Source organism: Aspergillus sydowii (genome assembly GCF_001890705.1).
Source record: "Aspergillus sydowii CBS 593.65 unplaced genomic scaffold ASPSYscaffold_5, whole genome shotgun sequence".
Classification (NCBI taxonomy): Eukaryota; Fungi; Ascomycota; class Eurotiomycetes; order Eurotiales; family Aspergillaceae; genus Aspergillus; species Aspergillus sydowii.
Genome location: NW_024467863.1, coordinates 858,951 through 872,959, shown reverse-complemented (window position 1 = coordinate 872,959; position 14,009 = coordinate 858,951). Strand labels below are relative to the sequence as shown.

General features: G+C 52.4%; 7 protein-coding genes across 7 annotated transcripts; 4 read left to right on the top strand and 3 right to left on the bottom strand.

Moving 5' to 3' along the window:
• The first annotated feature begins 431 nt into the window (after nt 1-431).
• ASPSYDRAFT_45122 (uncharacterized protein) lies at nt 432-2,222 on the top strand. Its single transcript, XM_040846978.1, has 4 exons — nt 432-745; nt 811-953; nt 1,039-1,440; nt 1,487-2,222. The coding sequence occupies exons 1-4, from the start codon at nt 700-702 to the stop codon at nt 1,841-1,843; spliced, it is 948 nt and encodes a 315-aa protein (XP_040702533.1). The 5' UTR covers nt 432-699; the 3' UTR covers nt 1,844-2,222.
• Nucleotides 2,223-2,438: 216 nt separating this feature from the next.
• Nucleotides 2,439-4,069, top strand: ASPSYDRAFT_31374 (class I SAM-dependent methyltransferase; the record flags this gene model as incomplete). Its single annotated transcript, XM_040844865.1, has 3 exons — nt 2,439-2,858; nt 2,923-3,124; nt 3,177-4,069. 3 exons carry the CDS (start codon nt 2,439-2,441, stop codon nt 4,067-4,069), a joined length of 1,515 nt encoding a protein of 504 aa, XP_040702532.1.
• A 217-nt stretch (nt 4,070-4,286) lies between these two features.
• Nucleotides 4,287-4,838, bottom strand: ASPSYDRAFT_78709 (phosphatase YCH1; the record flags this gene model as incomplete). Its single annotated transcript, XM_040850969.1, has 2 exons — nt 4,662-4,838; nt 4,287-4,603 (listed from the first exon to the last, which is right to left on the bottom strand). Exons 1-2 carry the CDS (start codon nt 4,774-4,776, stop codon nt 4,287-4,289), a joined length of 432 nt encoding a protein of 143 aa, XP_040702531.1. The 5' UTR covers nt 4,777-4,838.
• Nucleotides 4,839-5,057: 219 nt separating this feature from the next.
• On the top strand, nt 5,058-5,750 carry ASPSYDRAFT_89461 (mitochondrial 37S ribosomal protein bS21m; the record flags this gene model as incomplete). The annotated part of the gene is made up of 1 exon (XM_040852171.1): nt 5,058-5,750. One exon carries the CDS (start codon nt 5,058-5,060, stop codon nt 5,748-5,750), a length of 693 nt encoding a protein of 230 aa, XP_040702530.1.
• A 241-nt stretch (nt 5,751-5,991) lies between these two features.
• ASPSYDRAFT_132339 (uncharacterized protein) lies at nt 5,992-7,522 on the bottom strand (the record flags this gene model as incomplete). The annotated part of the gene is made up of 3 exons (XM_040840603.1): nt 7,210-7,522; nt 7,114-7,129; nt 5,992-7,005 (listed from the first exon to the last, which is right to left on the bottom strand). The coding sequence occupies exons 1-3, from the start codon at nt 7,341-7,343 to the stop codon at nt 5,992-5,994; spliced, it is 1,164 nt and encodes a 387-aa protein (XP_040702529.1). The 5' UTR covers nt 7,344-7,522.
• A 233-nt stretch (nt 7,523-7,755) lies between these two features.
• On the bottom strand, nt 7,756-9,475 carry ASPSYDRAFT_31370 (glucose-6-phosphate isomerase; the record flags this gene model as incomplete). The annotated part of the gene is made up of 2 exons (XM_040844864.1): nt 7,756-8,917; nt 8,976-9,475. 2 exons carry the CDS (start codon nt 9,473-9,475, stop codon nt 7,756-7,758), a joined length of 1,662 nt encoding a protein of 553 aa, XP_040702528.1.
• Nucleotides 9,476-10,711: 1,236 nt separating this feature from the next.
• Nucleotides 10,712-13,710, top strand: ASPSYDRAFT_45118 (uncharacterized protein). The gene is made up of 5 exons (XM_040846977.1): nt 10,712-10,909; nt 10,988-11,050; nt 11,119-11,714; nt 11,768-13,285; nt 13,352-13,710. The coding sequence occupies exons 1-5, from the start codon at nt 10,891-10,893 to the stop codon at nt 13,442-13,444; spliced, it is 2,289 nt and encodes a 762-aa protein (XP_040702527.1). The 5' UTR covers nt 10,712-10,890; the 3' UTR covers nt 13,445-13,710.
• The last annotated feature ends 299 nt before the right edge of the window (nt 13,711-14,009 follow it).

The following is a 14,009-nucleotide window of genomic DNA, read 5'->3' as shown; positions in this document are numbered from 1 at the left end:
AGTGTCACCACAGCCATCGGATAAAGCCATGTTTCTCAAGTCAATATGTAGTCTCAGCTGCTATTGGATCATCAATGCCACATGGCCTGTAGTCGCTCTCCAGTGTCGAAAACAAGAGCCGACAGAGAGTCCCAAGCGGGTGGTTACATGGGAAGGCATAGGAAAGCACGGGCAACCAGGAATCACATTGGATTTCTAAAAAATCAGGAAGGCGCTGACTGCCGCCTGAAATTCAACTGCAGCGTTGGACAGAGGAAAGAGACAACTGGTGCACTGCAAGGGAGCCCGTTGCAGCTTCCCTTTGAGGCCATCCGGCACCTGGAAGAGCGGTTAGCAATGAACCGAGCAACATTTCAGACGCCAGCGTTAATATCAGACTCACCCACCATGGCCAGCCATTTAGTCAAGTGTAAATTAAAAAGAGCTGAAAGACCTGCAGTTGTTCAGCATCCAAGGTGGTGCAGTGTTGGACTGGCTGCATCAAGCGTGGAAGCCGAAATCTTCGCGACAAACAAGACAGAAGCAGCCGCGTCCAACTTCCAGCTTTCCCTCAGCAACTCTCCGGTGTTGCTGCCAGCCTTCAACGACAAAACCAGCCTTGCGCCAACCAGCTTCTCAATTTGAGTCTCTCTCAATATTTTGATTGCTCTGTTTTACAAAAACTCGAAGTCAAGACCATCTTATTTGCCCCCCTTCGTCATGGCCGCGACCCAGGCTGCTTCCTTCAACGAGATTATCAAAGCTAGTAAGAGCTGCACCTCGTCTTTCTCGGCCGACGAATCCCCGACTTACACGTCTCTTTCCTTCCAGGTCGCCAGAAGAAAAAGAATGAAGATCTTGCGAACAAGATCCTAGGCAAGAACAGGAGAGCCAGCGCGCCCGGCTCGGGGGCTGGAAAGGCACAGAATGCGACACCTGGTGGAAGTCTTGCAAGTCGGATCGGTGTGACAAAGGTAGCAACAATTTACATCAGCTTGCATCTTGCATTCCGGGTCTCTCACACGAATGTGTACTGATCCGTTTATTTATTGCATCTAGCGCTCCGCATCTGCAAATCTTGGGTCGAAGGCCAACGGCAAAGCCCCATCTGCGGCTGCAGCAGGGCGAAACACAGCATCAAACGCGAAATCAACACGTCGACGACGTCCTGCCGAAGATCGCCTCGTGTCAGCGCTCAACCCAGAAAATGGTCAGGCTACAGTACGCAACGGTGGTGGAGGGATCAACATCAAGGGCGCAAGCGCCACACCCCCGGTTGTCATCGGGAGCAATTTTGCTCCCGGGACCACCGCGGCAGACATCCAGTCGGCCATTGAGCCAGTTTCGGGGAAAATAGTCAGCTGTTGGATCACTTCGCAAAAGCCGACGGTGACGGCAGAAATCACTTTCGCCGAGAAGTCTTCAGCTGAGAAGGCTGTAGCCAATTTTCACAATCAAAGGGTGGGTGTACCGACGCTTGAGGGAAACCCTCGCTAATTTGATAAAGGCCGACGGCAGAGTTCTTTCATTTCAGCTCAGTTCTTCTGGCTTGGGCGCAAAAACAACCACAGGGTCTACCTTCGATAACCAACGCGAGCAAGCAGATCGTGAACGACGCATGCAACGGACGGCGGACCCAGCGGTTCAGGATGGTAAATCCGGCTTCAGTGAGCAAAATAACCAACCAATGGACTCCAGAAATACTGGCAGGGGCGGACGGAGGGGCAATAGGGGCAGAAGGAACTTTGGCAGAAATGACCGGAATGGAAACCAGGGAAACCAGGAAACCGGGCTTTACAGCGACGAGATGATGATTGATGCGCCTCCTACAGGTCCCAAGAACAGGGGCAACCGACGCCAATGATATCAACAATTGCGCTTCACAAAACCTGCAAAGTTGGCCCATCTGGATGGCCTGGGTGGATTAACCCCCAGTTGGACACGAGCTCATCCCTATATATCTGCACACAACGTCGCTGTCCAAGTATAACACGGCGACGGCTCTCAATTTTCTCGAATTGCGGAAAGCCATCTACCATATTATGTGCTATGTACGAGTATTATATTCGCATGTTAGTCCAAACTGCAACGTCATTTTCTACGCGGGCTTGACCGGACGGAGGGTCATGGAGTTTAGCTATTATATATCATGAAAATAGTGTAATATCTTTAGAGACATCTTGATATAGAGGACTTTCTTCTAGAAGGATGAATGCATTGGATGTTTGATACAAACCATTCCGTTATCGATAAGAAGCTAATCACGTGCGGGCGGAGATCGGGGATTTCGGAGAGCATCAAGATCAACATTTCCTTTGTATACTTCAAATTACGAGCGATACTTCAGTCCAGCTCTCTCGGGTATTATGGTTTGATTGTTCTGGCCCCTATTATTTTCTGGTCAAATTTATTATCATTCGCCGTGCTATAGAAAGCTCTGAAGCTGCTCCACATTCAAAATGAACCCTAGCACACGGCGCATACTGAGCCAATTTACGAGGCAAAGCACACATCGGAGACTCAATGCTCAGTCACGACGATGTAATTCTGCATTCGTGACTAGAGAGTGGTCCACGCCACTCGCGCGCACCTTAGGCAATGCGATTAAAACGACGGGGCCGATATCGATCGCCGCATTTATGCGCCAGGTGCTCACATCGCCGGAGGGAGGATATTATACCACGAAGCCGGGGGGTGGGGGAGAGGTGTTCGGCAGAAAGGGCGATTTTGTCACGTCGCCGGAGATCTCACAGGTGTTTGGAGAACTGGTGGGAATATGGACAATTGCGGAATGGATGGCACAGGGAGGGAAGAAGAGCGGAGTGCAGCTCATGGAAATTGGGCCGGGAAAGGGAACGCTAATGGATGATATGTTGCGGGTATGCTATACGAACTGTCTGAATGAACCTTTCCTTTCTATGTTTAGGGCTAACGCTTGAGCAGACGTTCCGCAACTTCAAGCCGTTCACATCGAGCCTAGAAGCTATCTATCTTGTCGAAGCTAGCCCTACGCTAAGGGAAGTCCAGAAGCGGTTACTCTGTGGCGACGCGGCCATGGAGGAAACGGAAATTGGGCACCGAAGCACGAGTAAATATTTTGATGTGCCTGTGGTCTGGGTAGAAGACATTCGATTGTTGCCTCATGGTAAGTATCTTTCAGTTACCGGTGAATGTCGTCTGCTCATACGTATGTATAGAGGAAAGCAAGACACCATTCATATTCGCGCATGAATTCTTCGATGCACTTCCAATCCATGCCTTCGAGTCGATCCCGCCTGCACCAGAAAACCAGCCGCAAGAACAAGAGATTATGACGCCCACTGGCCCTACGAAACTCAACCAGCCAGTCAAGGCCGCAAACACGCCTCAATGGCGCGAAATCATGGTCACTCTAAACCCGAAAGCGGTTGACGAGGACATAAAGGACGAGCCAGAATTTAAATTAACTCTGGCAAAGGCGTCTACCCCTTCTTCCCTCGTTATCCCCGAACTCTCCGAGCGATACCGCGCTCTCAAATCCCAGCCTGGTTCGGCCATCGAAATCAGCCCAGAGAGCCGCATTTATGCCTCAGACATTGCGCGTCGCATTGGCGGCTCGTCACAACCTCCACGGACCGCATCTAAACGAGACGTATCGGCAGCCGCGGCTATCGCGAAGCGCAATCCTTCCGGCGCTGCGTTGATCATGGACTACGGAACTCTGTCGACTATTCCGATCAACTCGCTCCGTGGCATCCAAAACCATCAAAACGTTCCGGCACTCTCCTCCCCTGGTCTCGTAGATGTCAGTGCCGACGTAGACTTCACATCGCTCGCAGAGGCAGCCATTGAAGCTAGTGAGGGCGTTGAGGTCCATGGTCCTGTTGAGCAGGGTCACTTCTTACAGGCCATGGGTATAGCGGAACGGATGCAGCAGCTCCTTAGTACCGTCAAGGATGCAGAGAAGCGCAAGGTTTTGGAGACTGGTTGGCAACGACTTGTTGAGAGAGGCGGTGGTAGCATGGGCAAGTTATACAAGGTGATGGCTATCATCCCGGAGAATAGTGGTCAGCGCCGGCCAGTCGGGTTTGGGGGAGGTGTCCCAGTATAAGATGGTATTAGAACCGGTAAACTCGATGTAATATAGTGTACATATACCCCTTTATCTCATACCCGATTATGAAACATGTTTATCTGCTAAATACCTTCATCCTACTACACCATTCACACATAACTTAGGGAAACGCACCAAGAAACACAAGGGTATCAATATATTCTATCTATCTAAATCATCATTATCATGAAGGGGCATAACGGCACTGGAGCATTCAATACTCCTGCCAGATATCCTCAACATAAGCCTCCGTCAGTCTAGTATCCTTCCCATACTTCTCCTGCCACTGCACAAACCCGCCCTCGAGCACAAAAACTTCTTGCTTGTGGCTCTCCTCGGTGTCTCCGCCAAGCATTCTTTCACGCTCCCGCGCATATCGCAGTGCAGCCGACGGACCACGCTGCTGGCTGAGAGCGCAGTGGAAAACAACCTTCTCCTTGTCTTGCAGCGTGCGCACGAGTTCAGGCATGCGGTGGTCTAGCGAGGAACTAGGAACCCAGTTTGAGGAGAGTATGTGACCGCCGATATGGTCTGTTCTTATGGATTAGTATTCGTTTAATTTGCAAATGTAGAGAGCGGGGGTGGTTACCTGAGTCCCGCACGTCTATGATTGCTAGTTTGCTGGGAGTGGATGCTGAAAGGAGAAGGGCGGAAAGGGCCTCGCGGCTCATGCGCGGAAGCGTCGCGATCGTAATCGAAGACATGTTGGGTTATATGTCCTCCTTAGGTGGGATGTTTCATTGTCGAGGAAGCCGAACTGCTGGAGGTCTTCCTTGCTGAGAGACATCACGTGATTTGCGGTGTCCGATCCGATCGGGAAAATTGAAGTCGGCGCCGCAACATCTCGTCTCGACCACGACGCAGGGCTTATTTGTTTGCCTCTCGACCCGTCTACTTGTGGCACCGGGGAAATTATTTGACTGTCTTTTTCCCTCTCCGTCAACTCAATTGGACCATCTCCGAAGTCCAACTCCCAGGCACAACAATGGAGATGCGATCCCTAACCCGCTGCCTCCGTTCGAGGCCGACAACAACGGCGACGACCTCTCTCCTCTCCACCCGTCAATCAACTCTCGGTCAGAGCCAGTTCGTCCTGGCCAGACAAACACCACAGGCTCTTCGCTTCTCAACCTCCTCCCCAAGCTCCAACGCCAACCAGCCCCCTCGCTCCAATGCCAACCAACCCCCTCGGCCTACGCGAGCCCAGAGCCTCCGCACAAAGCCCGATGCCAACATCGACGACATCCTCGACCAGCTGAACCTCAGCACGAACCGCAGAAACCGGAACCGTCAAACACAACAGAAGACCAGTCAAGATGCTTCATCCGCAGACGGCGCGCCTGGTACTGGCCTTGCAGCCAACGAGCCCATATCAGCTCCTGGTTCACCGCAGTCAAGACAGGATCGCCGTAAGGTCGACCTTAAGCTTGGCCCTGTCCTTGGGCGTGAAATCCCTGTTGCGCCGGAGCGCGGGCGTGATTTGGAGTCGTCCATAAAGCGGCTGGATCGTCTTCTTAGGGACAACAACGTGAGGAACCAGTGGATTGCCCAGAAGCATCATGTGAGGAGAGGCCAGATGAAGAAGAATTTGAGAATGACGCGGTGGAGGAAACTGTTCAAGTATTCGTTCTCGCATATGGTTAATAAGATCCAGAGAATGAGGCGGCAGGGTTGGTAGATTATCTACTTGATTTTGCATCCGCGTGGGTGAGAGGGGAGTGCTCAAGATGGTTAGAAGAGACTTTGGGGTTGTCCAGTTGAGTTGGCGTGTATACTATATTCTCCATGTGTATTCGAGTTCATATGCATTGTACGCTAGATAAAACCGTTCGTTTACTACCGGTTAGATACAAAGTGACCACCAAACAGTCTATATCCAATTTACATATTTCTCCGCATGATATAGCAATTCTGTTGCATTAATCCCTCTTCCCGGTCGAAAACCCCCCATATCCACCTCCCAAGCCACCGGCTGAATATCCTCCGTACCCATTTGCCTTGCCTCCGTTCCCAAATGAAACTCCAACGGCACCCTTCCCAACAGTCGGCACGCCCAAAATTCCATCCCCCTTCCACGCACGCCGTCTCACGCCGTTCCCATTTCGTTCCCAATAAAGCGCAGCCAACGCCCCAACCGACGCGGCAATCCCGAAGAAGAAAATCTTTGAGAAAAACCACCCAAATGCAGAGGACGAAGAGGAGTTATCACGCCCAGGCCACCCAATCCCCCTCCCGCCTTCAATCCAACTAACGTGGAACGTAAAGGTCAGCGGCTCTCCACGAATAACCTTCGTGCCATGTCCAGCAGTCCAGGGTTCGCGCGCCGCCTCAGAAACAGCAGAAGCTTCCTTCTCCTCGTCTGACTTCTCCCCATCGTCCTTCTTCCCCTTCCCATGTAGAAGCGAGTACTCAAACTCCGGAACCGAATACGCCGTACCCGCGACAATATACCCCTGCTTCGTCGTACCCTTCTTCGCCTTCTTCCCCTCAGGTGACTGCGGGATATTGTGCGCAAGCACATTCATATCCGTCCAAATATGCAAGTGGCTTTTCTGCAGCGTCCCCTGGATCGCAAACGTAATGGGCGTGTACGGCGGGCCCTCATCATCCAGCACGGAAATACTGTTTTTATTCTCGTTTTTATCGCCCACTTCTTCCCCCTCCGACTCCTCCTGCTTCTTCTTCTCGTCTTCGGCTTTCGTGTCGGGCGTGGAGCCAAAGCCCGTTGGGGATAGGGGCGCCGTCGGCACGCGACATGTCATGGGGACATCCGAGTGGACGTAGTATTCGAGGAGATGGTAGAGCTCATCGGGGAGGGAGTCAATGGTGCAATTGACTGATTCGGAGGCGCCGTAGCGGAAGGCGAGTGGCGCGGAGGTCTCTTTGCATGTTGGAAAGGGGATGAATTGGAGCTTTCCCAGGTCGTCCGTTATCTGTGACCGTCAGTTTACTGCTGGAGTCCAGTATTTTTTTCTGGGATCTCGATGTTTCGGTTTGGGTGGTTTTGGTGTAGTGGCGTTTCAGGAGGGAGGGTAGCATACATGTTCGCCGGAGTCGCTGAAGAGTTTCAGGTTAGCATTGAACGTGGAGAATGGCTTTCACTTTCGTCCTAGTCGGATTCCCTTAAAGCTACTTACATTGTCCGATTCAAGCAGGTCACTGGCATCGGCTGCCCGTGTGTATAGCCATCAGCTCTCCCCGCAGCCGAAATTTGAGACAAGCACGAGGCGATCAGGGCGCCGGAAAGAATGCTTCGTCCCTGGAAGGTCATGGTGGGTAAGGCACGCCGCCGATCTGGCGGGATGGCGAGGCGTGTGCTGAAGTTTTCAAATTAAAGGTTTAATTAAGAAATGAGGAAGATCCGGAAGAGCCACGGTGGTCTTGAAGACAAGCAACCTTGGAAGTCGGCGATCCTCCGCTGGCTTAAGTTTAAGTCGATCTTCCTACGGGGCCGCCACCCGCAGGTCCTCGAAGGCTTGAACATATTGGAATGAAAAGGAAAACTCAATTCTATTTTTATCGGTCATACGATATAGTATTATTTATTAAAACATTTCAATTCTGAAGACTAAATCAAAACACCGCACGAAATGTACCACTCATGTTCTCGTCAATTGTTTTCACTTTTTTTTAGAAGATCCTCCCTCTCAATGAGACAGAGCGCAAGGGGAAGAAGGAAAGCTTTACGCAAGCTTGGCCTTCTTCTTGAAGGCAAGGAGAAGACCGCTGGTGGAAGAGTCGTGGTCACCACCCTCACCCGCTGTCTCCAGCTCCTTCTGGATCTTCTTCGCAAGGACCTTGCCCAGCTCGACACCCCACTGGTCGAAAGAGTTGATGTTCCAGATAGCTCCCTCGGTGAAGGTCACATGCTCGTAGTAGGTGATCAGTGCACCGAGAGCAGCGGGCGTGATCTTCTGGGCAAGGATGGAGGTCGTCGGGCGGTTACCAAGGAAGGTCTTGTGAGGGACCAGGTTTTCGGGCGCGCCCTCGGCCTTGACTTGCTCAGGGGTCTTGCCGACCATTAGAGCCTCGGATTGGGCGAGGAAGTTGGACGCCAGCATGCGCTGGTGCTTTCCGCCTTCAACAGGGTTGTGCGACTCGGCGGCCATGATGAAATCCGAAGGGATGAGCTTGGTGCCCTGGTGGAGCAGCTGGAAGAAGCTGTGCTGGGCGTTGGTGGCGGGCTCACCGAACAGGATTGGCCCGGTGGTGTACTTGACGTATTCACCGGTGCGCGTGATGGCCTTCCCGTTGCTCTCCATAGAAAGCTGCTGGAGGTATGCGGGGAAACGGTGCAGGTACTGGTCGAAAGGTGCAACGAGGTGGGTTTGGGCGCCAAAGAAGTCACTGTACCACACGCTCAGAAGACCGCCGAGGACGGGGATGTTCTTTTCCAAAGGAGTCTTGCGGAAGTGAGTGTCCATGGCGTGGGCACCGGCAAGGAACTGGTGGAAGTTATCGAAGCCGATGTAGAGGGCAACGGAGAGACCAATAGCGCTCCATACGGAGTAGCGGCCACCAACCCAGGACTCGAATCCGAACATGTTCTTGGTATCAATTCCGAACTTGGAGACCTCCTCCGCGTTTGTAGAGAGAGCAACGAAATGCTTGGCGATATGAGACTCATCCTTAGCCTTCTCGAGGAACCATGTCTTGGCACTGTTGGCATTGGTAGTGGTCTCAGCGGTGGTGAATGTCTTGGAAGCGATCAGGAAGAGCGTGGTCTCGGGGTCAGAGTTCTTGAGAGCCTCAGCGATGTGTGTGCCATCAATGTTGGAAACGAAGTGCAGCGTGAGATCGGGGTGGCCGTAGGGCTTCAGAGCCTCGGTGACCATGACAGGACCACTATTTCGGGCATTAGTACTTCACAGCTGCTCAGACTTTACTCTGCATGAGAACTTACAGGTCAGATCCACCAATACCAATGTTGATAATTGTGTTGATCTTCTTGCCCGAGTAGCCCTTCCATTCACCACTCCTCACCTGCTCAGAGAACTCCTTCATGTGGTCGAGAACAGAGTTGACATCCTCGACAACGCTCTTGCCGTCGACCTTCATTTCCTCGTTGGAGACATTGCGAAGAGCGGCGTGATATACAGCACGGTTCTCGGTGAAGTTGATGGGCTCACCAGCGAACATCTGATCGCGGAGCTCCTCAACACCGGCTTCCTTGGCCAGCTTAACCAGCAGAGAAAGGGTGTCCTCAGTAAGGAAGTTCTTGGAGAAATCGAATAGGATCTGGTTCTGGTCGACAGTGTTCTCGAAAGAGCGGCTGAACTTCTCGAAACGCTGGGGGTCCTTTTCGAAGCACTCCTTGAGCACGATGTTGCGGCCCACGGAGCTATGGTGCTCCTGGAGCTCCTTCCAGGCGGGAAGCTCGGCGGCTTGGGAGAAAGACGGCATTGTCGTGACTGTGAGGATAGGCGTGAAAAGTGATGGAGGGGTTGACGTAAAATGCCTGAGAGAGCAATTGGCGTCAGTGCGGGGCAGCGGCGACAGGAAAGCGATGCCAACAGGATCGCGAGGGATTAGGGAGGGTTCGTACGTAAATATGAACTGAAGAGCCGAAGGGAAAAAGCAACAGGAGGAAGCCGGGAGTAAATGGCAATAAATAAGGATGAGGACTGAAAACAGGACCTTGGCGAGGGGATGACGCTTTGGGAAGCTCAAGCTGTTGATGGCGTAACCGGCCTGTTGAGGTCCGTGGAGGGGCGGCCGTGGGGCCCTTCTGCTTCCAGATCTTTTCTACTCTGGAATTAACCGGTGAACATCGCTGCGCATTAACCGCTCTGGCCCTGTAATTTCAATAACCTGTCTTCCTTCTGGCGGTCACCTGGCTGTCAGAGTTTGCCTACAGCTCCTGCATTCCGTGTATAGCGCTGATCGCGGAGAACCAACATGTTTGTCAGACCTGCATTCTAGACTGCTGCGGTGCCGAAGCACTCCGCGTGAATATCCGGATAATCGGACACTTTGTGATGATCAAACTGATCATTTACCGGCCTTCTGTGCTTGACAATTGCATTATCAATAACTCATCCGTCCACCGGTGGTCTCCGGATTCCTCGGAAATGTGCCCCGTCCACGGAGTAGTTTCCCCCGTCTGCTCAGTTGGAATTGAGTTTTCGCCCAGTTATAGAATAATGTCAATTGAAGTGCAGTCTGTCTAGTTGCATGAGCTGCTGACAAACATAGGAATAAACCTGACTGTTGTGCCTCGAACACCCTAAGACGCCTTGGAGAAAGACCATCATTGCGTGAAAATAAATGTTTCAAGTATAATTTTGTCCTTACCGTACAAACCTGCTGTATCCATCGGGATTTGTAAATATTATCTGGTGGGAATAGTGACTACAGTGGTTTTACCACACGGCGTGAGACATTGCAGAAATATATAGACCGGAGACGTTTATATACCTCGAAACTTCTATCACAACAGTTGCCAACAGAAATTAAGCACCACAAGAAAGAGCCATTTAAAACTGAATCCTAACACACTAGATGCTTACCGTCTAATTAACTTCCCAATTCACTCTGTTGGATTTGTGAAGACCAAGCATGAGCTTGACGATGCCAAGAACGGTGCACGGGCCACATGGGCTTTTCTCCAGCATCCAAGCCGAAAGACGACCAAGAGCCAGGCCGAGTTCTGCAACGCTCTCCATCCCAAAGGCCACCTCCTGTTTCTTCAAGTTTTGTCGGTCTGTGGAGCTTCTATCTTAATCACATACCTTCGACTGATTTGACATACCTGAATCCGTCGCCTCGGTCGTCTGTTTGATTTCTCTCGCGGTGTTGAGACCTGCGCAGCTGTCGCAATGTATAATCCTTACCAACGTACGCAATCTCCATAACACGCATTGGATAGCCTTTTGATATAAATATTTGGGGGGTGGTTCTGACTGCTTTTTCTAGCTCCGGGCATGTATGGCCGCCCGCCAGACTTCGGTGCGTATCCAGGAGCACCTCCAGGTATGGGTAAGTTGTCACCCTCAGCTACACTCCCCGCCCTTTCACGCGTTCCGCAACCTTTAACATATAAACAGCACCTCCTCCAGGAATGGCGGCTCCTGGCACCGCTCCTCCCGGGATGCAGCAAGCCAACGTTCAACAGCCTGGTCGACCTGGCGGATTCCCCCCGAACTTTCAACCGCCCGCGAATATGCCGAACATCAATTTCTCCGCACCCGTAATCCGACTGGGCACATCGGGTCCAGCGAAATCCGCTACCCCGGATATGAGCAAAGAACGTGGCGCCGACGGACCCGGGAGACGCGCGGGTCTGGGTTCGACAAGTTTGGAGTCTCAGCGCCAGAATGTGCGCGATGCGATGATGCAGTTACAGCCGCCTACTAGGGATGAGATTTTGCGAACTATATTCGTTGGAGGGATCACGGAAGGCGTGGGTGGTGACGACGGCGTGGAACGAATCCTGCGGTCGGCGGGTAGTCTTAGACGCTGGATCCGCGCCACAGACGCGGATGAAAAACCATGCAAGTTCGGTTTCGCAGAGTACGAGGACCCTGAGAGTCTAGGTACAGCTGTGGAAGTGCTAAAGGACGTGCAAGTTCCTGTGAAGAGACAGACGCCGTCCGACACAGAGGACAAAGAAGACAATGAGGTGGAAAAGAGCACACTTTTGGTATGTTTTCTACATTAAACATATTGGGGCTGGAACTAATGTCTATGCACTAGGTCGTTGTCGATGAGAGCTCACTCACGTACTTGGAACAGTACGAAGGCACCAGGGAGGACCAAGATCCTGCTGAGCGCCAGTCGAAGTTGGATTCCGCGAAGAATGCGCTTTCGAGCGTTTTACATGACCTTTTCCATGCTACATCGCCTACTCAGAAAGAGGACGCTTCCGCGATTGACCGGGAGGGAGACACTTCCATGAAGGATGCCGAGGGCCAGGATGGCACGCCCGCAGAAGTTGTTACCATCCCAATAACGGTCGATGATGAATTGTCCGATATCCCGCCCGAGATGAGGGAAACAGTTGCCAAGGAAATCGCCGCATTCCGCGACCGAAGCAACCGCCGAGACATTGAACGCTTGAAGCGAGAGGAGGAGATCGAGTCCATGGAGAGGGCACGTAATTCTGGCTCTAGACTCAGTCGACTAGCATCTCCTCCATCTGCGCCAAGCGGACCCGCAGGTGGTGCGAATGGGGTCCCCCTGGGTTCGCGAGAGCGGGGAATGCCCAATGCGCCCTCAGGGCCTAAAGGATTCGGTGTGCAAATACCGAAGGACTACCAGAAAGGTGTCTCGTTTGTCAACGGCGGGTCTGTCAATGGTGCTACTACCGTGTACATTGACCGTGAAGACGAAGACTCGGATGCCGATGACGAGGAGCTTGAGCGGAGACGGCAAGAAAAGCGTGACGCGGAACTAGAAAAGCAATACCTAGACCAGGAGCGCCGCTGGCTCAATCGTGAAAGGAGCAGGACTGCCGCTTTGGAGCGTGAGCAGAAGCGAGACAAGGAAGAGGAGGCCAAGGTTCAAGAAGTGCGCGATGAGGCAGACAAGCGGTTGAGCGAATGGGATGACGACGCTGAGGCTAGCCGGAAATCTAGCGAGTATTACGCCGACCGAGGTGCATGGCTACGAAGCCGTGCTGCCTATCGGGCTCGCGAGGTCAGCATGGACGAGGCGGACCGTGCGGCAGAAGAGCGGGAACGGGCACGATCCGTCCAACAAAAAGAACAGGCTCGTGGTATGGCGGACGACTTCCTTGCGCGCCAGGCCCAGGAGCTGGAGACCAGAATGGAGGCCCCGCGCGAACCACAGCGCTTCAAGCTTTCTCTTGGAGCGGCTGCACAAAAGGCCCAGGCTGCCACGAGCCGGCGGACTGTTGCCGAAGTCGAGGGCTTATTGGAAGACGAAGAGGAGCCTCAAGCTACGGCCAGGCGGCCGCTTATCCCGATCAAGTTCGACAGCGCGGCCGAAGCTGCAGGGCTTACCGAAGAAGAGCGAGCACAAGCTGCGCGACAACTCGCCGCGGAGATTCCAGCAGACAAGGAAGGACTATGGAAGTGGGAAGTCAAATGGGATTTCGTGGACGAATCTGTGGTCAGCGATCAGCTCAAGCCTTTTGTGGAAAAGAAGATCGTGGAGTATCTAGGTGTGCAGGAGCAGATGCTGGTGGACGTAGTGGAAGAGCATGTCCGCAAGCGCGCGTCCCCTCAGGAGCTTGTAGAACAGTTGGAAGAGGTGAGTTGCATCCGGTTCTCTTTTTACATTGACGATATATCTAACCCAATGCTTCAATGCTTCTAGGCACTCGACGAGGAGGCCGAAGTCCTTGTTCGGAAACTTTGGCGAATGATCATCTTCTTCTCAGAAAGCGAGAAGAGAGGTCTCTCGGGGTAATTGCGATAGCGCCTGTGGTCTTGTTTAGTAGCAATGAGCCGAGAAATATGGTGGAAATGTCTTTTATATCGAATTTAGCCCGATTGAGGCAACTCTGTACAATTCCAACACAGTCTCATACTAGCTCTTGAGGGATGCCGTAGACTGTCGAAAGTGTAGATAGACTGCCAAGTGCAGAGATCGGAGAGGATCCGATGGCCTGGAACCATCGGAAATATTTCTCAGTGATGGAAATAGTTCTTCCACCAATGACGCCTGCACACTGCCCCCCACGCTGCGGATAATAACTGCCAGTAGCGATTTTGTATCCAGACTATCCCATTTGCAAGGCTGGAGTTGGTCCGGATCGCCTCGATTACTGAATGGGGGCATAATTGTTCCGCGGGGTTTTCTGCCTGTTTTGCCTGCCCTGGTGAGGGGGGAGGGACCACTTGATTTATTCTTATACCAGACACTCCCCCCCGGTCGTTTCAATTTATTTGCTCTTTGATTTGGAATATTTTGATGCCATTCATTGGACTCGCGCTTCATCCAACGTACCCAATTGCTACGAGATAAACAGAGA

Coding starts and splice junctions, on each gene's coding strand:
- ASPSYDRAFT_45122 (XM_040846978.1), top strand. CDS start 700: ATGGCCGCGACCCAGGCTGCTTCCTTCAACGAGATTATCAAAGCTA. Junction 954..1,038: donor GTCGGATCGGTGTGACAAAG/GTAGCAACAATT, acceptor TATTGCATCTAG/CGCTCCGCATCTGCAAATCT. Junction 1,441..1,486: donor CCAATTTTCACAATCAAAGG/GTGGGTGTACCG, acceptor AATTTGATAAAG/GCCGACGGCAGAGTTCTTTC.
- ASPSYDRAFT_45118 (XM_040846977.1), top strand. Junction 11,715..11,767: donor TGGAAAAGAGCACACTTTTG/GTATGTTTTCTA, acceptor TCTATGCACTAG/GTCGTTGTCGATGAGAGCTC. Junction 13,286..13,351: donor TTGTAGAACAGTTGGAAGAG/GTGAGTTGCATC, acceptor CAATGCTTCTAG/GCACTCGACGAGGAGGCCGA.